The 26,230-nt window shown below is 44.0% G+C and overlaps 2 protein-coding genes across 2 annotated transcripts in view; one reads left to right on the top strand and one right to left on the bottom strand.

The window, feature by feature from the left end:
- The first annotated feature begins 619 nt into the window (after positions 1 to 619).
- LOC138352729 (protein PF3D7_1417600-like) lies at positions 620 to 1,839 on the top strand. The gene is made up of 3 exons (XM_069305312.1): positions 620 to 631; positions 676 to 855; positions 940 to 1,839. The coding sequence occupies exons 1-3, from the start codon at positions 620 to 622 to the stop codon at positions 1,837 to 1,839; spliced, it is 1,092 nt and encodes a 363-aa protein (XP_069161413.1).
- A 2,801-nt stretch (positions 1,840 to 4,640) lies between these two features.
- The window catches only part of LOC123771266 (tyrosine-protein kinase Dnt), a 30,912-nt gene continuing 9,322 nt past the window's right edge, over positions 4,641 to 26,230 (bottom strand). The window contains exons 5-12 of the mRNA XM_045763739.2: positions 24,866 to 25,025; positions 21,889 to 22,121; positions 18,098 to 18,256; positions 15,611 to 15,773; positions 12,510 to 12,638; positions 9,995 to 10,154; positions 8,063 to 8,199; positions 4,641 to 6,507 (exon numbers count right to left, since the gene is read on the bottom strand). Of these exons, the coding sequence (XP_045619695.2) occupies positions 6,396 to 6,507; positions 8,063 to 8,199; positions 9,995 to 10,154; positions 12,510 to 12,638; positions 15,611 to 15,773; positions 18,098 to 18,256; positions 21,889 to 22,121; positions 24,866 to 25,025 (1,253 nt within the window). The 3' untranslated portion in view covers positions 4,641 to 6,395. The remainder of the gene's footprint in view (positions 6,508 to 8,062; positions 8,200 to 9,994; positions 10,155 to 12,509; positions 12,639 to 15,610; positions 15,774 to 18,097; positions 18,257 to 21,888; positions 22,122 to 24,865; positions 25,026 to 26,230) is intronic.

The following is a 26,230-nucleotide window of genomic DNA, read 5'->3' as shown; positions in this document are numbered from 1 at the left end:
GTGTAGAGCACGGCACCTTACCCACCACTAGTGTAGGGCACGGCACCTTACTCACCACTAGTGTAGAGCACGGCACCTTACCCACCACTAGTGTAGAGCACGGCACCTTACTCACCACTAGTGTAGAGCACGGCACCTTACTCACCACTAGTGTAGAGCACGGCACCTTACCCACCACTAGTGTAGGGCACGGCACCTTACTCACCACTAGTGTAGAGCACGGCACCTTACCCACCACTAGTGTAGGGCACGGCACCTTACTCACCACTAGTGTAGAGCACGGCACCTTACCCACCACTAGTGTAGGGCACGGCTCCTTACCCACCACTGGTGTAGAGCACGGCACCTTACTCACCACTAGTGTAGAGCACGGCACCTTACCCACCACTGGTGTAGAGCACGGCACCTTACCCACCACTAGTGTAGAGCACGGCACCTTACCCACCACTAGTGTAGAGCACGGCACCTTACTCACCACTAGTGTAGAGCACGGCACCTTACCCACCACTGGTGTAGAGCACGGCACCTTACCCACTAGTGTAGAGCACGGCACCTTACCCACCACTAGTGTAGAGCACGGCTCCTTACCATACACAAGTGGTGGGAAAGATGTCGACTTATGGTTTCCACTGTTGAGGAGAGTAAGACTTAGCATTTTGCCCACTGCTCAACCAGCAGCGGGCAAGGTTCCTCTCCCTCTACCAGCAGCGGGCAAGGTTCCTCTCCCTCAACCAGCAGTGGGCAAGGTTCCTCTCCCTCAACCAGCAGCGGGCAAGGTTCCTCTCCCTCAACCAGCAGCGGGCAAGGTTCCTCAACCAGCAGCGGGCAAGGTTCCTCTCCCTCTACCAGCAGCGGGCAAGGTTCCTCTCCCTCAACCAGCAGTGGGCAAGGTTCCTCTCCCTCAACCAGCAGTAGGCAAGGTTCCTCTCCCTCTACCAGCAGCAGGCAAGGTTCCTCTCCCTCAACCAGCAGTGGGCAAGGTTCCTCTCCCTCAACCAGCAGCGGGCAAGGTTCCTCTCCCTCAACCAGCAACGGGCAAGGTTCCTCTCCCTCAACCAGCAGCGGGCAAGGTTCCTCTCCCTCAACCAGCAACGGGCAAGGTTCCTCTCCCTCAACCAGCAGCGGGCAAGGTTCCTCAACCAGCAGCGGGCAAGGTTCCTCTCCCTCTACCAGCAGCGAGCAAGGTTCCTCTCCCTCTACCAGCAGTGGGCAAGGTTCCTCTCCCTCAACCAGCAGTGGGCAAGGTTCCTCTCCCTCTACCAGCAGCGGGCAAGGTTCCTCTCCCTCAACCAGCAGCGGGCAAGGTTCCTCTCCCTCAACCAGCAGCGGGCAAGGTTCCTCTCCCTCAACCAGCAGCGGGCAAGGTTCCTCTCCCTCTACCAGCAGCGGGCAAGGTTCCTCTCCCTAAACCAGCAGCGGGCAAGGTTCCTCTCCCTCAACCAGCAGCGGGCAAGGTTCCTCTCCCTCTACCAGCAGTGGGCATGGTTCCTCTCCCTCAACCAGCAGCGGGCAAGGTTCCTCTCCCTCAACCAGCAGCGGGCAAGGTTCCTCTCCCTCAACCAGCAGCGGGCAAGGTTCCTCTCCCTCTACCAGCAGTGGGCAAGGTTCCTCTCCCTCAACCAGCAGCGGGCAAGGTTCCTCTCCCTCAACCAGCAGCGGGCAAGGTTCCTCAACCAGCAGCGGGTAAGGTTCCTCAACCAGCAGCGGGCAAGGTTCCTCAACCAGCAGCGGGTAAGGTTCCTCAACCAGCAGCGAGCAAGGTTCCTCTCCCTAAACCAGCAGCGGGCAAGGTTCCTCTCCCTCTACCAGCAGCGGGCAAGATGCATGCCAATACACTAGTGAAGATCAGCCGCAGAACAGAACACCGTGCACATTCACAAGCAATACAAATGTATAAAATTATGTAATTTAAAATATAAATAAATTAACCTAGAAAAGGTTTTATCTTCATATACACATGTACAAAAATATGAAAAACCTCATTACACAATTTGGAATATTTTATATTGAAAAAATGAACAATTTGTTTTGAAAAAGCAGCTGCACTCCACAAAGGATTTCCATACATATTTCCATACATATTTCATACATATAGGCAACAAATACATTCACCAACATTTCAGTATCAGTTTATCATATACAGTTCATGAATGTGAGTATAATTTGTATATTATAAAATATAGCTGCACTTTATCAAACCATATCAGTCAAAATATTCCTAAGTAATTAGCCACGGAACAAAAGACAAAAAGAATTAATAGTTTTCACGTACTCTAAGAGTGACAGGTCCCTAAGGCAAGGTTTCAGAGAACAGCACACAATAACACATTACAACAAGGTACATCACCACAAGCTTCACATTGTAATCTTATTTCCAAAGTTTGTGACTTGGTCCATCACAGCACAAGCATGTCTCGCCACGTACCTGTCTTCCAGCCCTTGTGACGAGGCAGAGAGGAGGAGGAGGAGGAGGAAGGGAAACTGGGAGAGAAATAGTGGCAACATGAGACCCCTCGCCCCTTCAGGGCTGCGGGGAGGGTAGACCCCTCGTCCCTTCAGGGCAGGGGGAGGGTAGACCCCTCACCCCTTCAGGGCTGGGGGAGGGTAGACCCCTCGCCCCTTCAGGGCTGGGGGAGGGTAGACCCCTCGCCCCTTCAGGGCTGGGGGAGGGTAGACCCCTCGCCCCTTCAGGGCTGGGGGAGGGTAGACCCCTCGCCCCTTCAGGGCTGGGGGAGGGTGCACAATTATGAGGTCACACCTCATCCCATCTTCAAGACAATGACGAAAATACATTAACCTACAGACGTTTCAATATTACCTTTCTCTGAATAATACAATGGGCCATGCTAATTAAACAAATCAATAGCTATGTTACTTTTTTCAAATTCAAAAATTCAACGTGAAAAAATAATCAGTGCCATATATATATAGGTAATGATAAAATTTTCTGTAAAATTGATCAGTGATAAACAAGGTGGATTTTGTGATGGAAGATTCAATAGTCAACCCTCCAAAATCTGTACCTCCAAATAGCAGATTCATCCAAATAACAGACCAAATCCAAATTCTGTAACCAGCTGTGAAATTTGACCATGTAGCATAATTTTCAAATATTTGTTTACTATTTACACGGGTATGAGTTTAGATGGAAGAGTTAATGAGTAACTAGTTTGATATTTCTGAAGGTGTACATCAGGGTCGTGCGAGGTCACCCTCGTCAACACACACAGGACCGATTCAAAATCAAGGATCCCAGGTTCAATTTCTGGGCGAGACTGAAGTGGTTGGGTACGTTTTCTCTCACCAAACATTAAATAGATGCTCGGGAGTTAGACAACTGCTGTGGGGGGTTGCATCTTGGGGGAGGGTCAGTAGTTCGAACTTGGGGAGGACCTCGATACAAGCCTAAAGTATATACATACACAGGCTTCCTGTCCCCAACAACACACATTAACACATGAATGGTGTCATGATGGAGGTCCAGGTAAGTGTGTTAGAAGAGGGTTTAACCTTAATGAATAAGCCTGGCTAATGATAGTACTGTACACCTTCATTTCTGATCTATGTACTACACTATACAGTTCTTTAGCAAAGAATTATTATTATTTTGTATGCTGTGCCATAATTACTTTTCATCACCAAAACAAGTACAATAATTAAACTCGTTCAATATGGCATAGTAAAATATTTTTTATTATCATCTGTAAATATTATTCGGCTTCTGCCATTTACAAGTGAAGTGCAAATGCTTATAAGAATACAAGATGTGTACCTTGGTCCTTGTTTCTTGAGGTTATCTTGAGGTTATCTTGAGATGATTTTGGGGCTTTTTAGTGTCCCCCCGGCCCGGTCCTCAACCAGGCCTCCACCCCCAGGAAGCAGCCCGTGACAGCTGACTAACACCCAGGTACCTATTTTACTGCTAGGTAACAGGGGCATAGGGTGAAAGAAACTCTGCCCATTGTTTTTCGCCAGCGCCCGGGATCAAACCCGGGACCACAGGATCACAAGTCCAGTGTGCTGTCCGCTCGGCCGACCGGCTCCCGTTTGAGAGGTGAGAATGTAATGGGTCATTGGATGATGCACTTCTACCGGCTACTTCAGCTTGGCCTTCAACTTGGACACTGTCATATCCACAAACATAGCATACTAGCTCCAATTTCAATGATAAGAATATCTTAATGTTATTTGTACAAGTGGATTTTTGGATTAAAATGATTCATTTGTTTTTAAGATGAGAGTTCTGCAACGAATATGAATGATCTGACTAGAAGTGCCCCTGATCATGTTAGACAGGAAAAAGAGGGTGATGGGTTAGGCCTACAACATTGTACAGTATTTGCAGACTTCCTCTGGACCCAATACACATTTGTCATTACCCAGTGGGGATGAACATTTCCTCCCTATATCCATCCTGCAATAGGGTTCTAAAACCCATTCCTTCGTGCCACTTTCTTGCCACACCTTTTCCCAGCTGCACCTTTCCCTAACTGGAATGTCCTCTAGCCACAGCTATTTTCCTCAAGTAACTCACTAACTTCAACTTTACTTGCCCAAACAAACTTATCAATAAGGCAGCTTCAGTACTCTTATCATCTTATCTTGAGGTTATCTTGAGGTTATCTTGAGATGATTTCGGGGCTTTTTTAGTGTCCCTGCGGCCCGGTCCTCGACCAGGCCTCCACCCCCCAAGAAGCAGCCCGTGACAGCTGACTAACACCCAGGTACCTATTTTACTGCTAGGTAACAGGGGCATAGGGTGAAAGAAACTCTGCCCAATGTTTCTCGCCTGCGCCTGGGATCGAACCCAGGACCACAGGATCACAAGTCCAGCGTGCTGTCCGCTCGGCCGACCGGCTCCCCCCGGTTTAAGAATACCATCACCTAGATATCACAGTTTCCTACAAGCTCTGCCATTACTCCACTGTGCTTCCATCAACATTCACCAGTTTTCTCCCATACACAATAAAACCTGTGACTATTCTACAGGATATACAGGACCGTCATTCTCTACTGGAACGGCATTGCCTGCATACATCAAATTTGATATAATATACTTTCTGTATCATTATCATACATGCTCACACTACCAGCATTACTGAACACATCTCTGATGTACATGTATACTTAAGAGTGTATTACACGCCTTTTCCACTCTTAATGCAAATGGTGAATCCAAACAATGCAAGTTCTTCTGTCAAGAAATCCACCTTGTTCATCAATGGCCAGTTTTATATTTTCTGTAGGCTTCTGATCCATAGACTCCTACACACACTACAGTACTCTCCTGTTGTTGTTAAAGATTCGCTACCTAGAACAAAAAGTTCCAAGTAGCACGGGCTACGGTGAGCCCGTGATATATATAGTACTCTCCTGCCCAGACACTACTCTCGTACCCCCACACTACTCCCTTGCCCACACATCCTTAAGAAAATTTTCCACTTGGGTGCACACTGGCTAGCTGCCTTCCCTGCAGCCTAAACACCTTTCACACTTATCAGTTTCTTAATATAAAAGTATTTGAACAGTTTATGAATATCTAAATTACTGTTCGGTGAACTCTTAAAAAGTAGTCATCTTTCAACACTGGTTACGCTTCAGTAAGGAATGTCCTAAAGAAATTCCCACTTCGTCTGAAAACCCATCAAATTGAACAGTTTTGGGAACAACTTTATCAAGGCAATTATTACAATCAACTACACTAAGTCATACAATACAAAATTCATATGCAAAAACTCGTAACCGACTTGCTTATTATTACCGATGGTCCAGGTGCAAAACATCAATTTGCGATCCACTTAGTTCCAGAAACTTCCAGAAATTTGTGCACATTTATAGTGTCAACATGTCTTTCCTCTCACTGTAGACTCCTACTTCTTTCTTGTGTAGTGTAAATATTATAATCATTCATGTCTACTTGTATCTATTGCACCACGACCAATACTACAGTTTGCTTGCTTCCATCTTCATATATGAAATTTTTTATCAACATTTTTTTCAGTGAAACCCTTTCACTGCATCAGTCTAGAGGTCATTTCCAGATTCTTGACAAAGCTGCCACCTGCTCTGTCCAATGAGTCAAAGAGTTTGTGACTTTTGCCTAGTAAATTAAAGCAGGCCAATAATTTGAGTATTTTAGTTTTTCCCAACATAAAGAATTCTCATTTACAGGCCATTTTGTCAAGTCATGTAATGAGTGCTTTTGAAGAAATCACAAAGTCTTCCCAGATACATGAAAGAGAGAATGTCCTCTGCTGGCACTGGGAGGGCAATGAAGCCTTCACTGTTGATTCATGAGGTACTCTCTTCAACAGTCTGCTGTGATTAACCTGAGGGTCACAAAGTCCCAAGAGGACAGGTTAAGGTCACACGCATTGTCCCGAGGTCACATAATGTCACACGTATCTGTCAAGATGCTGCTGGAAGTTGGTGAGGTAGATGACAAGCTCTTCAACAGTAGGTCGTTCTCTTGGAGCCGTCGTCCAACAAAATGTCATTGCCTTGAACCTGAAAACATTGAAAAAAAAAAAATTAAATAAATAACACACACCAACATTTCTATGACACACATTCTTGGGGATTCTTAAAAGCTAAACAACACCAGCCAACCTGAGTATGCATCAAATCACAATGAGTGGCCTAAGGGTCCAGGGTAGACTGAAATTTCATCACTTTTCTTTATTTTCATGTGTGTGGGTTGGTTCATAACCTGTGTATGATTCTATAAAATCCCATGCTCCTAAGTTTCCCCCCTACTTGAACCCATATGTATTTTCATTACAATCATAGTTTCATCAACTTCTCATGGAAGTGCCACCATGAAGAAAACAAAATGGGGTCTGCCATTCTTCCATTACAAGCATCCTCACATTGTGAATGGTTGATAAATGCTCATTTCCTTACTTGCAAGTTTCCTAGCTGTACTAGTTTAATCAACCTGCAAGATTTCCCAAACTTGCTCATTGCACTAAGCCTACTTGAAAACTGGACAAGTTTATGTTGACCAGACCACACACTAGAAGGTGAAGGGACAACGACATTTCAGTCCGTCCTGGACCATTCTCAAGTCGATTGAGAATGGTCTAAAGGCAGTTTACATAACCGCCTTTAGAAACTTGTGCTAGAAACCATTCAGAACCTTGTATGCCAAATATATTGGACTAATCTTGGAGTATGTGATTCCAATGTGGACTCCATATCTAGTTAAACATGACAAGAAGTTGGAGATAGTTCAGAGGCATGTCTAAACTTCTCATCACTGGAAGCACACGAGTTACCAGAGACATCCTTACAAGATTCTCCGAGGATTTGACAGGGTAGATAAAGAAACTGTTAATCATGGGTACATGAACATGAGAGACAGGTGGAAATTAGTACCCAAATGAGCCACAGAGACATTACGAAGTGATGTGGTGGAGGAAGACTCTTATACACCGTTTCAAATACACCAGTTGTTTGATGGTTGAAAGGTGGGACCAAAGAGTAGAAGCTCAACCCTCTCAAGCACAACTAAGTGAATACAACTAGGCAAGTATTTATCGCAACCCTACACATACTGTAAGAGCTCGGTATTCCAAATTCGAGTAACCAGAGTTCATAATTTTAGAGTGAACAGTAGGAATAAGCAGATAAAAAGCAAAAGTAATTGGTCTGTGGTACAAAAAAGTTGAACTTTTTTATTTTTGGACATTTCTGGTAAGAAAATCTGCCAAGTGAAATGTTTGGCTAATTCAGGTGATAGTGGGTTTTCAGTAATCCAAAATCTTATGGTAATCCATATGATTTACAATACCAAGCATAGACACTACAGTATTTCCAAGCCTACACGTATCTCTACAACAGAAAATATTGAACAAATCATCTTGTTTAAATTGCAGTCTTTGTCCCATCTCTCAATCAAATTTAATCCACTTGTTTTTAGTCATTGTGTCAGCATCCATCATTTACTTTGCTTACACTCTACTGTCATTGTATGATGATCAATCTCCACTGCAAGTCTACCCCGCTTGAGCTACCTCTAGTATGTCAACAATTTAGTCGTCTCTTGCAGTAGAATACTTACAGTTCATCAGGGCAGTTGATGGGTTGAGCGAGACGCACGCCTTGACGCAGGACAGCCGACATCTCAAATGGATCAATTTCAGCATACGGCTGCTGGCCCAAAGTCATCACTTCCCAGAGCAGAACGCCCCACGACCACTGCCAGAGTAGAAAATTCAGACTAAACCTACACACATACAAACTTGTCAAGAATAAATAAAATTCAAAGATTACCATGTATCTGATAAATTAGATGCATCACATTCCACGATGAAAAATCAACTTCCTCCAGTTCAAGATTCACCTTTGGATTAGGTCTTAGGAGCAGGTTAGACTTTAGGGAAAACTATTATTATTTCGTTGACCAGACCACACACTAGAAAGTGAAGGGACGATGATGTTTCGGTCCATCCTGGACCATTCTCAAGTCGGTGACTTGAGAATGGTCCAGGACGGACCGAAACATCGTCGTACCTTCACTTTCTAGCGTGTGTGGTCTGGTCAACATACTTCAGCCACGTTATTGTGACTACTACTATTTCCTAAGCGAGGAACCAAAGTTTATAATGGTGTCAAAGGCCCACTGAAGTTGATGTATCCTCTTCCACTCGAGCATATTGTGGATGGAAAAAATTACTGCATAGTTTGCAGGGATGAGACAAGAGAAGCACCTCGTCCTCTGGTGTAGCAGTTACCACCAGTAGCACAGTACTTCACCTTCTGTAGCAGCAGCAGACACCACCTACATGAGGAGCACCTTACCTCCTACAGTAGCTCCCACCATCACCAGCCTGAGAAGCACCCTTCTCCTGGTGTAATTACCTAAGTGAAGTTACAAGGATGAGAGCTACACTTGTTCTGTCCCGGCTTCCTGGTACTCTTTATCGTATAACACTTTGAAGCTACCGACGGTTTTGGCCTCCACCACTACCTCACTTGGTTCGTTCCAACCGTCTACCATTCTGCATGCAAAAGAAAACTTATAATTTTTTGGCACCTTTGTTTCCTTAACTTGAATCTGTGTCCTCTTGTTTGTAAAGTTGCTCGTTTCAGGAATTCCAATTTTTCAATTTGGTCGATTCCTGTTAGTATTTTGTAAGTGGTGATCATATCTCCTCTTCTATCATCTAGTTTTGGCATGTTTAACGCCTCTAGTGTCTTCTCGTACCTCTTGTTTTTTTCAGTTCCGGAAGCCATTTTGTAACATGCTGTTGCAACTTTCCTAGTTTATTTGTGTGCTTCTTGAGATGACTTCTTGTGTGACAGTCAACACTAGCAGAGGCATCTTCAAACATCATCTTCCATAATTTAAGGAATGTCACATGGAAAAATTTCCCTACACAGTTATGACAAAAGTAATCACACTCTCAATGTCTCTTAAATCTCTAGTACTGTTTCTTGGCCCTGAACAGACAACCTCCAGTATAAATGTCATCATAAATTACACATCTCTCTAAATCTCCACCAATGCATATTTTCTTTAATATCTCATCTTCCATTGATATGTACAACATCATGTACAACTGTTGGCATCAACTTATTCTACCCATCATCTCAAATATAAACCTTCCCTCTATCGCTGTCCATAAACATCTGACAACACATTACCAGCAAGGACTGAGTAGTCACCATATTGTAAACATTTACCCAAATGTTCAGCCTCTTGATACCTAAACACTTCAGTGTCCAAAACACTTGTAATTCTTATAATTTGTGGATAATCATATGTTAGAGATTATCTTGTGTGTCAATAACCAAGTCAGCCAGTCAAGTAGTGAATTGGCCAGAGAACAAATACAAGTGCCGCTCCGGGCCGCTCCAAGCAACAGCCTGGTGGACCAAACTCTCACAAGTCGAGCCTGGCCTCGGGCCGGGCTTGGGGAGTAGAAGAACTCCCAGAACCCCATCAACCAGGTATCAACCAAGTAATAAATCTACAGAACACAATACTCACGACGTCAGATGCCGGGGTGAAAACCTTGTGTGCGAGGCTCTCCATAGCCAGCCACTTTATGGGCCTGTTTTCATTATCCCCGAGGCAGTGGTAATCAGCAGGGTACAGGTCTCGCGCCAGGGCACAGTCCGTCAGCTTCACACGCAAACCCTCATCAACTCTGAAACACAATTTAAGTTACTGGCATTTTAATAATAATTGAAAAACTTTATTTAACAAATGCAGTAGTCACAATTATCCAAAACTAGATTACCAAATCTAGTTATGTTAGTTAAAACAAGGCTAATCTGAACATCTAAATAATTTTGAATGATGGGTGGAATATTGTTGCACACTAACATCCCTATTTAAAGCCGGAGAAATTGCTGACCTGGCGAGCATGCCAAAAACTTTCATTGCTAGAATCTACTCTATAAAACATCTAAATTATTGGACCCAATTAACAAATTTTTAATCTGCATTCTCTAGAATGCAGGCAAGAGAAATTTGTAACAATTTACACTAGGAAACTATCAGAGGACCTAGTTCCAAATCTGCACATGAAAATAACACCACATAAGACCAGGAGGCATGGCAGGATGTGCAAAATAACTCCATTGCAAAGCAGAGGTGCAACATGTATGCTGAGAGAAAACTATCAACATCACTGGCCCAAGACTTTTCAGCACACTCGCTACACATAATGAGTATAACTGGCCGGCCTCTCAGTGTTCAAGAGAGAACTGTATACTGAACCTCTAAAGGATGCCTGATCAATCAGGCTGTGCCTTCCATTCATAGACTGTGAATCATATGTCAGGCAGCCTCCTCCAACAGCCTGGTTGACCAGACGACCAGCACAGAGAGGCCTGGTTCGAGACCAGGCCAAACGGACGTTGGTCCTTGGAACCACAACAAGGAAGTTGGCCACAAGGTAGCCTCATTGGGGGGTTACAATGTTTCGGTGCAAATTACACAATATTTTGTACCAAAAACTAATTTGTGGTATTTCCCATTGTCAAGAACAGGATACCTGCTAGGCCTAATGAGGACTTATTGAGCCAACAGCAAAATTGTCCCCCATGCTACCCAACCAGCGACTGGCTGGTTAGTACTACCCAGTAGTATTGCACCAACGGACCAATTGATGACACACCACTGAAATCAAAGATAAACTTCAAAAAAATATATGAAAACCCATTAGAGTGTAAGTAAACCTTGATGTAAATATGAGTAATTCCTTTCTGACCAGGTCACATGGTTGCTCACTAAAGTAAGATAATTTCAGAGTCCATTGAACAAGGCAGGTGAACATTGTACACCAGTGCCACAGGGATGTCTTCAAAATAATCTCAAAGGGTTATACATGTATTTGCTTGTTATTCATGGTCATTATATCTTCAGCCACATTATTGTGACTCGTCGTCTGCATGTGATTCCGGGACAATGGAAGCCAGTAAAGATAATCCCAGGCTTTAACAGCCGGAGCAATCTATCAATTCAGGGAACTCAAGGTACGGAAGGTTTATGGCTCGGAACACATGTGAAATACTACAAGGAACAGTAGCAATGGCTCCACCAGGACATAGTTCCAGGAACAGCCAACATCACTGATGTCAAAGAACAGAGTATAAATCAGACATGCACCAGGCTTATGAATGACCTGGACACCATCCAGTGGAGAGTGAGGGTTATTAGGCAATGATATTGCTGCAGTATCAACTTGATACCTGCTTGATGGGGTTCAGGGAGTTGTTCTATTCCACAAGCCCAACCTGAGGCCAGGCTTGAGAACTGTTTATATTATCACCATCAAGGCTGCAAATGCTTCCAAGCAGTTGCTGGTTTTGGAGCACTGGTTCGCATTCTGGTGGATTTTCCTCGGTTCTGTGGTTATCTCTAATCCCCACACTCTAGTAAGCCTCTTTAAAGAGGCCAGATTTTGGTCTTGTTCCTTGATAGGTGCTCGTGCACCTTGGTGCACCTTGATAGGTGCTAGGTGCACCTTGATAGGTGCTCAAGAGGTCTAAGTGTTTTACAAGGCTTGCATGTTTTCAGATTACAGCATCAGGGAGCTATTTAGAGCCAACCAGAAAGAAGCTTTTCATTATATTCAACGCTGCATTACAGTCAATGCATGTTCTTCAAAATGACCAAGATAAAGTAAGCTCATGCAGCAACATACGGCAAATTGCATCTAATGTTATAAATGCCATGTAATGGAGTACAGAGTAAGTGAAACAGGTCACAATCGTCTTACAAATTACGTGGAAAATAGATTCTAAATAACTTGGCAAGAGAAGAAGTTTAGGTGATCCTTGATATTAAATCCTCACCATGGGACATTATCATCACAAAATAAAGACACACCTAAATATGACTATTCAGCAGTTGTATGGTATTCACAATGAAAACAAAAATCATAACATAAAAAAGGTCCAACATGCTCCTGTAAATGACTACCGGACCTATAAAAAAATTATAATGAGACTGAAGGCAGTAAATAGTGAACCTGGTTGGAAGCAACATTACTTACACACAGTTACGTGTGGCCACATCTTTGTGCAGCAAGAGGCGGGAGTGTAAGAACGCCAACGCCTGCAACACCTGCACGCCAACGCTCACAACCTCCCGAGTCACCAGCGTGTGGCACCCCTGCAGGAACCTACCAAAACAAAACACAATCACTTGGGGAAAATGTAACAAATTTATATTAACCCTTGAAGTGTGCAATTCTCTTATCTCTGTGTCACACTACACACAATTCATAACACAAAGACAAATTGCATAGCCAGAACCTTCTTTGGTTATACAGAATTTCAAAATATTAAATTCCAATTTTGAAATTGGTTCCTGAAAATTTTATAAAGAGTTCTACCTTAATTTTGCATTTATTTTCTTGTAGGATTCAGGGAGAACAATATGTGTGAATAAAAAGAAAAAAAAGGACTTCCTCTTTCTTGTGGGTCCTTCGAGGCCTGCTGTTGCTTACAACTTTGGTGCAATGAGTTTGTACCTTTGTGAGTCATTGTAAGCCTACTGGGGACCAGAGGCCAAAACCTGGCCTCCATAGATTTTAGCCTGCATACCTGGTATGCATAGAACCTGCATACTTGCAGGTTCGTGCAGGTATGAACCTGCACGAGCAGAGGATCATACCTGGAGTACTTTCTGAGAGTTCTACTCCCAAGCCTGGCTTTGGGCCAGGCTTCACATGATAACTTGGTCCAACAGGCTGTTGCTTGGAGTGGGCCTGCAGGCTCACATAGCTGCTACAACCCAGTTGGTCCAGCACTGGTCAAGTCATAGTTGAACAAAGTCACCTTTGTTCTGGCAATATTTTTTAAACTTGCTGTGAGGGTACTGAACAGCCAAGGTCCTCTAATGTTCATACAGTGTTCTCCAATTGTGCCTATGGCACCTCTACTCTTCTCTAGTTTTATTGTGTATTTCCTACCATATCATTTGTTTCAGTACGGATGTAGCTCCAGGTGGTTTGCAGCCAAAACAACTGGAAACCACAGCTGGGCTAGTTTAAGGAGGGAATGTCTCCAGTCTGGAAAGAATCTGGAAAACCTAGTGAGCTAGAATAATATGTTTTGAACCCGCCCTCTCATAGTTTACAACTTTAACGGCATTGTGGGGAGGACATCTGGCTAGTTTTGTGAACCCTTAGTCCCATGTGTGGACCTTCAGGGTAGTGGCTCGGGGTGTGCTGGGGTAGGTGGCCCTCAAGTAAGTAAGTAATTATCAATAGAAGGCACCAAACCGGGAAGGCTATGTAGCACCATCAAATGTGCGGGATAATCAGAGGGCGCTAAATATCACCAAGGATGCCAATACGAGAGGTGGCCCTCAAGCCCTCCCTAGGTGTTGAGGGCCCAAGGTTAGCAGTTTACCCTACAGCTCCTATTAGTAATTGCAGAGTCGTTGGATGCTGGATTGGTCGAGTTCACTCCGGCTTTGTAGTGGGTGTCCCATCCGTTTTTTTTTTTAACTGAATTGAAGCAACTTGGCCACCATATTCATTAAAACCCAGTTAGCCCCGCACTTCTTGCTGGAACTTGTCCAAGTTTCAACAGGAACTTGTTTTTTCAACAATTCCACTTTTGTTCAGTCAATATTTCTTATACAGTGCACCAAGAACAGTACTGTATTTGTGCAGTTGTGTATTCATTGTGATAACCAAAACTTATATATGGTTAAAGAGAAAAGTAAAATGTTTGTGTCCAGTATTCTTGGCAAGCTATAAATATTGTTGAAGTTAGTGCAGTGTCACTGAAGTTAGGCTGTTGTGCAGTGTCACATACCTCCCCTGCATAGCAGTGGAACTGTCACTTCCACTCACCTTCCATGTCATCACACTGGAAGTCCACCTCTATAACAGCCAGGATGAGTCATCCAACCTGCCACCACCCCGTATCACCCGGTGCCCGGTTCGGCTCACCAGCAGGTAGGTGCCTCCGCTAACTAACAGTTAGCCTCCGCAAACAAGCAGTTTGCCACCTGTAACTAGCAGTCATACTGCCTCTACCCAGCTGTGGTGCAACTGCAAACTAGCAGTTTGTCGCTAGCCGCTGATCACTACTCACGTTGACACCGGAGGTGTCGTCATCACCGCTGGGGTATAAATAGAGCTCCGCAACCCATGGAAGCACGGGAGACATCTCCCGTCATGCAGGGTTCAGTCGCACCTCCACAGGTCTCCAGTATCAGCTAATGATACTGGTAAAGACTCAAAAGGACCACCATTTATGGGCTATTCATGCCCATGCCACCTTTTGGGTGACTTAATCTTCATCAATCAATCAACCATGGAAGCCAGTCTTTCCCTGGTGCTCTTGGAGTCATCATAACTTCTCACCTGTCGTCTGCTACCAGCCTACGTCATGTGTCGGATGCTGTGGTGGTATGGTGGATGTCTTCAGCTCACCAGTATAACATTATTGTATTGTATTCATTCCACATGTTAGTCATGTTAAGGATTTCATATTCCTTATTTCAGTTTTGAATGGAATGACCACCAAGTGTTCTCAGGTACCATTTTTGTTCATTAATATTAAAGTAAATGGTTTTAATTATTTATCTGATGTTTTTTCTTTCTTTTTCCCTGCAACTTGCATACTACAAGGGCCTAAGCAGCATTTTTTGTTTGTTTATGTGATCGAGAGCCACACCAGCCTGGCCCAGTACTGCTGCACTACTGCATCACCCCACACAGTGTCTTCCTGCAACCATTCCAACCATTTACCACTACAGTACTTATCATGAACTACTACTTTTTCCTTCCTGCAACATATATAAACTCAAATCTCATTATCATTCCTTCTATTTTGCCTGGCTTCCAAAGTGGCCATTGCCAGAACTCTCACTCTAACCTCTGTATTAATATTTCTTAGCTCAGGAATCTGCTTTGTTTCCTTTACCATTTTTTGTATTTAACAATGTATTCTTTAGGCACTGACATCATAATATATTTGCCTGCTGTACAGTATTCTAATTTAGGTGTAAACATGTGCATAATTTTGAGACTACCAAACTAATCCAACTTGGCACCTCACCACATACTGACAAATAATTTTCTTTAATTATAGGGTGTACAAGAGCCACTATGAACAAGTGGAGAATATTTCTTGCCTCTTAAGGTTGCCCTGGGAAGACGCCGGAAAAATGATACAAGGTGGAGACTCGGGTGGAGTGACGACGGCCCCAAGTACAGCCAGCAATCGGTCGTGGGTCAGTCCCGCCAGCATGAGTCCCTCGCTCACCACCACCGATCGCTGCACCTCACTCGATGCATCTGAAAATGCCCAAAATGCCTTATTATTCCACCGTTCTTTACAACAGATGGGTGCATTTCTCTCAATACATCAGAAACAAGAATATCCATGCATGCAACATGTTCTGAACCAAACACTACTCTAGATAAATGCATTCCTGAGCTCCATACATTTTGTCATCCTGTCATCCCTATGCTCCGTCCAAATCCACAATGTGCTAAACACCCTTCAATCAATTTAGATTCAGTGAAAGTATTAAAAATATAAAGGCTTGCATAATGCATCTTAACCAATCAACTTTCAAATATTAATCCGTAGCTAATGGCTGTGTCTTTCCATAAACACTTTAGTCTCTCCCTGATAAATAGTCCCAGGTCCAACAGACTGGGAAATTAGCCAGTCTGTCCTCCTAAGGTTCCCCAACGTCAAGAAAATATCGTACTAAATTGCCCTTATCTTAACCTACCAGAGGACCCAAAACAGAAAACGGGACAGTACGTCAATTTAGCAAGCCGCTATCATTTTCTAGTACGACAATCTTCAGCCTTCGGTAGAGCATACGTTAAAATGCAACATTAGGAGGACGCGGTTGGATTATCTACATCAAATAAACAACACCCCACTATTCTCTAAGAGGTTCTCAGTATCCTCCAAGCTAAGCAGGCTTTATATTAGTGTTATCATTCTTGGTGCCATTCTCTGTCTTAGTATAGTATATTATATAAGTATATTATATCATCTATACAAGCTCATCACATGCCACACATAAAATGTACTTCTCTTTTTTAAGACACTATCACCAACACTGTTCCTAAGGATATCTGCTCCAAACTTATGCTTGTGCCTTGATAAATTTATTTCACAGTTCAACGTGAGTAGCGTTACCTCAGCCTGCCGATACACCCCCTCTTTCCCATGTCATCATTAATTCATGCAACCCTTACTTCCTTGTATACATAACCATTAGCACATGCAACACCCATTTCCATGCATATATCATTACTGCATGCAACACCCACATCCATTTATAATGTACAGTATATCAGTACCAAATGCAACACCCACTTTCGTGCATATATCATTGTCACCCACACCCATAGATACATCATTTTGATACCATCACTCACTATCACACGAGAAGCAGAGCGAGGCACTTGCTTGAAAAAGACGGAAAAGTACTTGTGAAAAAAATCCAGCAATACCCGACTTTGATAACACCTTCCACTATCACCCTCATCTCAGAGATTATCACGAGCATTTGGCGGCTTCCATAATCACTATAAGCACCAGAAAATAGTACCTTACACATTGAATAGTATGACAGGAAACTGGTATTGACATTTAGTAGTGCCACGAGGACACAAACAATCACGGCAATTAAATACATTGCTAGATGAAAATATCGTCCAGTAATATAAGCCAATGCCAAAACAGGCCCGAGGCTATGCACCAGAACCAGCGGGATCTTCGATAGGATTTATATTTGAGAAACATATGTTACTCTCTCTTTGTACATCAAAGCTTAACTTATTCACATTTATACTTGAGTCATCTCTAAGTTTTGATAACAAGCTGATCCTCTCCCATTGGTATCCTGATACTCTCATTCACTAAACAAATAATCTTACTACATTACTGAACTATACAAAATGATTAATTTCATTTTTGCATTTTATTGCCACATTTTTTTTTTTTTTTTGAGATATATAGTGTACAAGAGTTACGTTCTTGTACAGCCACTAGTACGCGTAGCGTTTCGGGCAGGTCCCTGGAATACGATCCCCGCCGCGAAGAATCGTTGTTACAACCAAGTACTCATTTTACTGTCAAGTTAAACAAAGGCTACAGTTAAGGATTTGCGTCCAGTAAATCCTCCCCAGCCAGGATACGAACCCATGACAAAGCACTTGCGGAACGCCAGGCGAGTGTCTTACCACTGCACCACGGAGACTCATTTTACATACTGTACCTTAAAATCTTAGCACATAGGTACACTCTACTATTCTGAATAAGAGAAGAAAAGTTGAATATAAAAGATTCATTTTAGTTACAATATGCAGTATTGTACTCGATAGTACTTGTAAATAGAAACAATACTCCATTACGAAGATTTTGGAGTTTTATAGATTTCTTAAATCTACAAAACTAGTTTGTTTCTATAGAGTACTGTCCATAATACTTGCATAATGGCGGTCAAATGCAAGCCCTGAACCTCAGATCTGCCTAAGCGTAGCCAGTGAATTGACTGTACGAGGAAAACCCAAACTATTCAAGCCACAATCGGTAAACTAAATTAGACGATGTGTTACACAAAGCTGCCAAGTTACTTTATTTGCCAACTCACCTGTGACAGTCTTGACGGTGACGCTCGTAGGGTGTGTTTGGTCTGGAGGCTGGTATAGAGCATGATACACGCGGCCAAATGTTCCTTCCTGCTCTACCTCCAACAACTGAAGGCATTCTCTAGAGACTCTCAGACCAGTCAATTTGGCAGATATATCACCTGAAACACATAGTCACCTCTTAAGTCATTCAAATTATTAAATGTAACAAGCAAGAACACACAGTCAAGAGCATCAGTCACATTAGTAAGAGACAAATTGAAGTGATGAACAGCAAACAAGAAGCACGATAGTAAGGACGAAAGAAAGTCAGATGGAATTAGAGGGTAAACATTTGATGTATTTTTTATAAGAGAACTTGTGGAAAGTACTTTATACCGGGTTGTACGAAGTCATGGGCTCAGCAGTAGACCAAAGGGCAAGAGCCTCAGGATTGAAGGGCTAAAATGTTCCAGGATTAAGGGGTCAAAGGGATCAAGAGGCCCAAGGATTGAGGGGCCAAAGGGGCAAGAGTCCCTGGAATGAGGGGTCAAAAGGGAAAGTGCCCCCAGAAATGAGGGGTCAAAGGGAATGACCCCCAGGAATGACGGGTCAAAGGGAAAGTGCCCCAGGAATGAGAGGGGCCAGCACGTATTTTTGGAGCACTGGGGACACGTGGTGAAAAATGGCTTATCTTGAGATTATCTTGAGATGATTTCGGGGCTTAGTGTCCCCTCGGCCTGGTCCTCGACCAGGCCTCCTTTTCTTACATCCCCCCCCCCCCCCCACCCCCAGGAAGCAACCCATAGCAGCTGACTAACTCCCAGGTACCTATTTACTGCAAGGTAACGGGGGCATAAAGGTGAAAGAAGCATTTTGCCCATATGTCTCTGCCTATCACGGGGATCAAACCCAGAACCTGAGGACTCTAATCCGAAGCGTTGTCCACCCAGCTGTCAGGCGCCCTGACAGCTGGGAAACTCCGTGCAACCATGGAGAACTATGATACACAAAGCACCACATCGGCAACAGAACTGAGTGGCGAAGGACCATGCTCCAGGCAGCCTGGTGGCAGTGATCGATACTAATGGGTTCGAGCTAATTTTTAGTGAATTATTTGATTTTGGTTAATTTATCTGAGGAGCTATTTGCCAGTTTTCAGGCTCCATGACATTGTATGGAGCAATCTTGGTGAGATAGATACAGTGTAACCAAGGGGCTCCCCCTAGAAAAAACTAGCATTAAATGTAATGAAACGCCGTTTTCTGGGCGAGCCTCAGAGGCTCCCTGAAGCTATCGGACTGATATACGCTTTATTAGTCTGGGGCTTCAGTCAATGGAGTTCTACCTACCAGGGACCACTAGCCAGAACATGGACCCCCCTCAGAGAGATGCAGGGAGCAATGGCCCAAGGAAAATCCCCCTTGTATTTGGGGGTATTCCATCTGCCACTGACAGGGATTAGGCCCCCAGAAAGGTAGGCACCTCAAAACAAACCCCACATGGTTGGAAACTGCAAAAAACCCAAGACCGAACAGAAAACAGAACTCTCCAAAAGAAAACATAGGAAATAAGCAAACGTCATTCACTGCACCTGCGCTGTTTGTCCCTGCAGCCCTCTCCTCCATGGAAGGGGGTAGACCCAGACCCCTCGCACCAGCTATTCACACCTCAGTCCAGAGGCTGAGCATAAAAAACGAAAGCGACAATCGGAGGGAGGGTGCCAGAGAGCCTCTGGGGCTCACCCAGAAAATGGCGTTTCATTACACTCAATGCTGGTTTTCTGTGGAGAGCCCCTTCAGCTCCCTGGAGCTACAGACCCCAAAATAAGTAAAATAGGGACTCACCCCGTAGGCGGCCGCACTGTGTGCTTCAACTCAAAGACAACTGGCTGTAACTTGTGACCCAGGGCAACACAGGAACGATTGGGACCAGGCACATTCACCAAATAACGGGCGGCCAGCACCGTTTGACCTCCAAAACCCCTGTGCTCGATTGTCAGCCAAAGACACGTTCCCAAACACAGCGGCTAGAGCAGCATACTCACGAACCTCATGGGCACGAGGGTAGACCGCAGGCTGGATAGACTTAATAATCCTGCGGACAATCTGAGAGACCCGAGCCCTGAAACAGGGAACAGGGAAAAGCAGGTCAACCCAAAGCGCATTCACAGCCACAGAGGCTGAGTCGAGCTGGTAATGGTGTAGAGCCACAATCGGACAACACATGATGCACCCCCGGCCCAACCAACCAAGCAACAATAACCCAAGGGCTACTTCGGAAGCCCGCCGTCTCGTTCTTCACCAGAAAAGAAGGAGACGTCTGCATCCGAACAAAACGTCCACCAGGACCGAAAAATCAGAAACTTCTGCGCTGGAGGAGAGCATGAAGCTCACCGGCCCGACGCTCAGAAGCCAATGCCAACAGAAAGAGCTTTCTGGAGGTAATCTTGAACCGAAGGGGGCCACCACAAACAGAGGAGAAGAAAGAAAAGAGAGCACCCGGTCCAAGGACCAAGTCGGCTCAGGCAGTGCATGAGCAGGCCGGAGGTGAAACAAAGCACGAGAAAGCTTACAAAACAGGGCAGAAGTGACATCCACCCCAAACGCAAGCTGGAGCTGCTCCGCTAGCACCGCATGGCAAGAGGCAACAGTATTGGGCATACGATGACAGTCCTGAAAGAGCCAAGACAAGACAACCCTGAACAGAAATAGAAGACAACCTACAAAGAAAGAGGAAATGGCAAATAGAACGCCAAGAGATTTCATACTGTTGCCGAGACGAAGACCTCAGGTGGGACACCATCAAGGAAGCCACCTGATCACCATACAAGTGGTGATACACCCACATTAAAAAGACCAAATGCGAAGAGCAGAGGAGTAGATTGAACCATCCACATACTGGACTGGCCCGACCTGCTGGAAAAGGCGGAGCCAAGGAAAACGCCTCGGGTTCGGACACCGAGCAAGCAGTGCCCGAAACCAAGGCTGGGCCGGCCACCACAGGGCCACAAGGACAACTCCCGCGGTAAGAATCGAACCGAGCCAGAACACGAAGCAACAGCTGGACCAGGGGAAAGAGGTACAGATAACCCCACCTCTACCAGTTCTGCCGAAAAGCGTTCACCGCAACGGATCCGCAGTCAGGGTGGACGCTTTCCACATATATCGGGAGATGCCGGGACCACGCCAACGCGAAGAGGTTCAACTCCGGGGGCCCATACATCCAGCAGAGCCAAATGAAGGAGACCAATGTAAAAAATTGCCCAATGGATCGAACAAGTCCACAACATAATAAATCGGCTTTGCCTCATATACTGTAGTTCATTTGAGCAAGACCACACTAATATATTGTACATACTGAATATATTTGTGTGTGTTATCTTGAGGTTATCTTGAAATGATTTTGGGGCTTAGCATTCCACCGGCCCGGTCCTCGACCAGACCTCCTTTTTGTTACACATCCCCAGGAAGCAGCCCGTAGCAGCTGTCTAACTCCCAGGTACCTATTTACTGCTAGATGAACAGGGGCATCAGAGGTGAAAGAAACTCCGCCCATTTGTTTCCGCCTCCGCCAGGGATCGAACCCGGAACCTTGGGACTATGAATCTCGAGTGCTGTCCACTCAGCTGTCAGGCCCCACTGACTTGTACTCTACCTTTGCGTACAGTACTCACAAAACTATTAAAATGTACCACCTTTAATACCAAATAACATGAATAAATCAAGTTTCAACTGAACTTCAATTTACTTGTTTCCTAAAACAACAGACTCCCCATCATCAGTACAAGAAGTCACGTAGTACAAAAGCTTACTTTGTCTCGGATCAGTGTACTGAGGTTCAGGGCTGCCTGTGGTGGTAGTAGTTGTGGCAGTGGTAGTGTTGGTGGGCTGAGGCGACCGTCGCATTTCACTGAGGGACGACTGAGATGTTTTACCAACACCAGCAATGTCAGCAGCAGTGCGTTGATTGTTCGGGACATTCTCGTTAAGGCCCAAATTACCATGGCGACCACTGGTCGATCTCTGGCCACTTCCCGTGCGTCTTCTGCAAAAGAGCTTGTATGATCACTACTTGCGTACAACTATATGATGTTTGTACACTATCATGCAGTATCATGAAGTAGACATAAGGAAGGACTTTCGAAGGACTGAACAGGTTATTCAACAATTTATTGAAAATGGAAAGATTTGTAATAATTAGGGTAAAATTACTAATATAATGCATGCATAACATGGGTATTACCCTATTAGCTGCCCAATATGAAAATAAATGCAAGAAAATATTCCACCTTTAACACTTTGGTGGTCCAGTCCCTCTTCTTGTTCCCAACAGTAAACATTTCAGGCTCCCTAGGCCACTCAACGATGAAAAAAAAAAAAAGTTTACAAATAACTTGGAAAACATTAAATTATTGTAAACTTTTTTTTTGCATCATTGAGTGGCCTAGGTTGCCTGAAATGTTTAGAAATAACTATAAATTGTGTCAAAATGTTTGCAAATGGATTGTCTAGAGAATAGATCAAAAGCAGAAGTGTAGAGTATTTATAATAGAATATGCTCCTCTCTGCACAGTCTTGAACATAAGTATACTAAAGTAGACTTGGCAAATCCCGCTCAGCGATGCTTGAAATGTTTACATTGTTCATTTTCACAGTTATTTGTTAGTTTATAACAAATTCCCCCTCCAGAAGGGCAATTGAAGACATTTAAAGGTCTGATTTTCAAGAGCAGATTTAAAAAGAAAATGGACCTCGTGAACGCAGGCAATGTTTGGTTCTTGAATTAAGGATGCATCTGTGTTGACAATTGTAAAGGCCAAAGAGATGACCCATTAAAGGGGAATGTCTTATAATAAGTACAATAGAGTCCAGTGAGTGGACGTTTACCCATCAGGACACTATAAACAATTTTATCAGTATTATTCATGATAATATTAAGTGTATTGCATGTCATAAGTACTTTCACAGATGTGAAGCATGCAGGTGGCCCTTTTATAGTTGATGTTCATTTGCTTGCCATTTATATTCAAATGTGCATTTGCCGTCTTTACATACGTAAGTAATTATCAAAGAAGTGCTGTGTTGACATACATAAATGTGGTTAGATGACCGATCCTGTCATCTTGTTTATATACATTTCTATATGCAGTTTTAGTATTGTCCTGATTGTGTTGCTTATATGCATACACCCATAAATATTTCAGGCAAGAGGCTATCATTTGGCTATCAATATTATTATTAAAAAAAAAAAAACTTACAGCTTAGATTGATACACTCTGAGTATCATAGTTTTGCTCTCAATTTTCATAACTTTTCTCACATAAGGCAAGACTAGTATGTTTTTCTTATTAAGTATAATAGTAATATGTTGTCTATACTTGTCAAACCGACTAGTCACATGGATTAATGAGAGTCAATGTTTTGTTTGCTAGTTTTCATTGGACAACTATTGAAGTGACAGAGGACTCACTTAAGAGTCAGTTATCAGGAGATATCCCAGTATACAATTTTGGGTTTAGTAGTAGTAGTAGTAGGCATCCATCAGTCTCAGGAGACTATGGAGTTGCGCTCTGATGTCGGCCTGGTCTGGAGTGGCCTCACCAGGGCGCAAAGCCAGGGTAGGTTGATTCGGGGGAGAAGCTGTTACCCAGGCAGCATGTCCCCCCTCTCCACGGCGCTGAAAGTCTCCAATGGAAATGCATACGCCAATACGATTGGTTCCAGCGCCATCGCAGGAACTGTGAGTTCCGGGGTTTTGGTTTAGGAACTGTTTTATGAAGTCGATTATTTTCGTGTTCAAGTCACGTAAGTTGAATACAATCTGGAAAGTTCACCCACGTTGTTTTGACTTGTACATACTCTCTTTGCTTACTGATGTTCTAGTTTTGATATTATGAAGTACTGGCCTTGAAGATTATATTAGTGGAACGGCAATAAAAGCCGGAGATATCAAAACCACTAGTGTGGAAGAGCCAGTGCCGAGGTAGTTGAGTAGTGTGTGAATAACCGACTTTAAGCAGGCTGACTGAGTAGAAAAAGTTTCATCAGGTTATACTCCTTCCGACAGTAGTCAATTTCCTTTGTGGATAGCAGTGGATCTCCAGAGAGATTTTTTTGTTGTTTTGTTGAGGCAGACCTGTTACTGCTATTTATATTACTTGGCCGTAGCGCGCTTCACCGCTCCTGTCACACTCGGCTGTAGCGCCTCACCGCTGCCGTCACACTCGGCTGTAGCACCTCACCGCTGCTGTCACACTCAGCTGTAGCGCCTCACCGCTGCTGTCACACTCGGCTGTAGTGCCTCACCGCTGCTGTCACACTCGGCTGTAGCGCCTCACCGCTGCTGTCACACTCGGCTGTAGCGCCTCACCGCTGCTGTCACACTCGGCTGTAGCGCCTCACCGCTGCTGTCACACTCGGCTGTAGCGCCTCACTGCTGTCACACTTGGCTGTAGCGCCTCACCACTGCTGTCACACTCGGCTGTAGCGCCTCACAGCTGTCACACTCGGCTGTAGCGCCTCACAGCTGTCACACTCGGCTGTAGCGCCTCACCAATGTCACACACGGCAGTAGCGCTTAACCGCTGCTGTCACACTCGGCAGGAGCTCATTACAGTATCTTGAGGTTATGTTAAGATGATTTCGGGGCTTAGCATCCTTGCGGTCCGGTCCTCGACCAGGCCTCCTTTTCGTTACCATTGCCATACACTTGGCAGGAACACACCATAATCACTCTACTAATCCATACAATGCATGCAAAAAGACTTAAAACAGATAATGGACACTAACCTGCCAGTAGTCTTATTGTTGTTGATATGATTTACGATGGCAAGGACAACCACAACTATGAGGAAGACTCCTAAGCAGGCGAGAGTAATGTACACCACAGTGGTGGAGTGGCGCGCTTCCACCATCTCTACCGACACTCCATCCGCCTCCACTGCGCTGTCTGAGGAACACAAGACATATCCTTCACCCTACAAGTATGGCAACTGTTTAATAATAACGTTACAATTTTAAGTAAATTGATGTCACACTTGATAATGTTTTGTTCAGTCTTGGAGCCCCTTGTCACGTTCATTTCTTTTCGCATGAGCGAGGTGAATTACATATTAGACATGTAGAGTATGAGAGTGAATTTGGATGGACATAAATAGGAACTGAATCATATGGCCCAATAGAACTTTTGCATTTTCCTTTGATTTTATGCTCTTTATATAAACTGACAATATAAACAGGGTAGAAGTATTTTGTTTCAAGGAACGAATATTAATTTTGGCAATTAAAGATATGGTTGAACGTTTGTATAGCCTACCATTCAATAATGCGCAAAGAAAGGATTTTGTATTGGCTATTTAAGAGACGGCTTAAAATGCTGCAAGACAAAAGTAAATTGGTAGAAAATTTTAATTAGATTAAGGAATTTAAATGTTTAGAATATCAGTTGGGTAACTTAAAAAAAGAATATTCCACATCTATAATATAATTAATTCTCTTTCATACAATCCTCCATAATCATGTAACAACTCTAATAATTAAATTAAGTAGGCAGAATTAGTTCCAAGAACGAGGAATCCAGGGATTTTTAAGTAGTTTCCCCATTCCGAACTTTTTTTTTTTAAGTTAGGGACAGGAAGCCTGTTGGGGTTATCGAGATCTGACCTTTCTGACTGATAATGACTGACTTTTCCCAGGATGCAACTCATAAAAGTTGCCTAATTGCTGGGTGCTATGGTTAACCTCAATGTTAAAACTCTTGAATATGTACAGTGGAACCTCGGCCTTTGTATACCCCTCTTTTCGAATTTTTTGGTTCACAACATCAATTTCTTAGAAAAATTTGACTCGGTATTCGAGGTTTGCCTCGGTGCTGAAGTTTGTTGATACACGTATGGGCTGACTTAGCGTGTGGCATGATTCAGTTTACAAGTGTTTCCCCGCCCAGTAATGACCATGTTTTAATTTTTTGTGAAGAATTTTGTAATTTTGCGGCGCGGCACACGCCGTCGGCCCATTGTTTTCGCTCCACTGTTGTGACCGGTGTCGCCTCCCCTCGCGTCTCAAACGTGTGAATATTTCGGCTATTTTCCGTGGCTATATTTCTTACTGCGGCTTCAGAAACTATCTACGCTTACTCCACGATGGATAGTGATC

The sequence above is a fragment of the Procambarus clarkii genome, chromosome 54 (genome assembly GCF_040958095.1).
Source record: "Procambarus clarkii isolate CNS0578487 chromosome 54, FALCON_Pclarkii_2.0, whole genome shotgun sequence".
NCBI lineage: Eukaryota > Metazoa > Arthropoda > Malacostraca > Decapoda > Cambaridae > Procambarus > Procambarus clarkii.
Note: the sequence above shows the minus strand (reverse complement) of the source record. Positions and strands in the feature narration are given on the sequence as shown.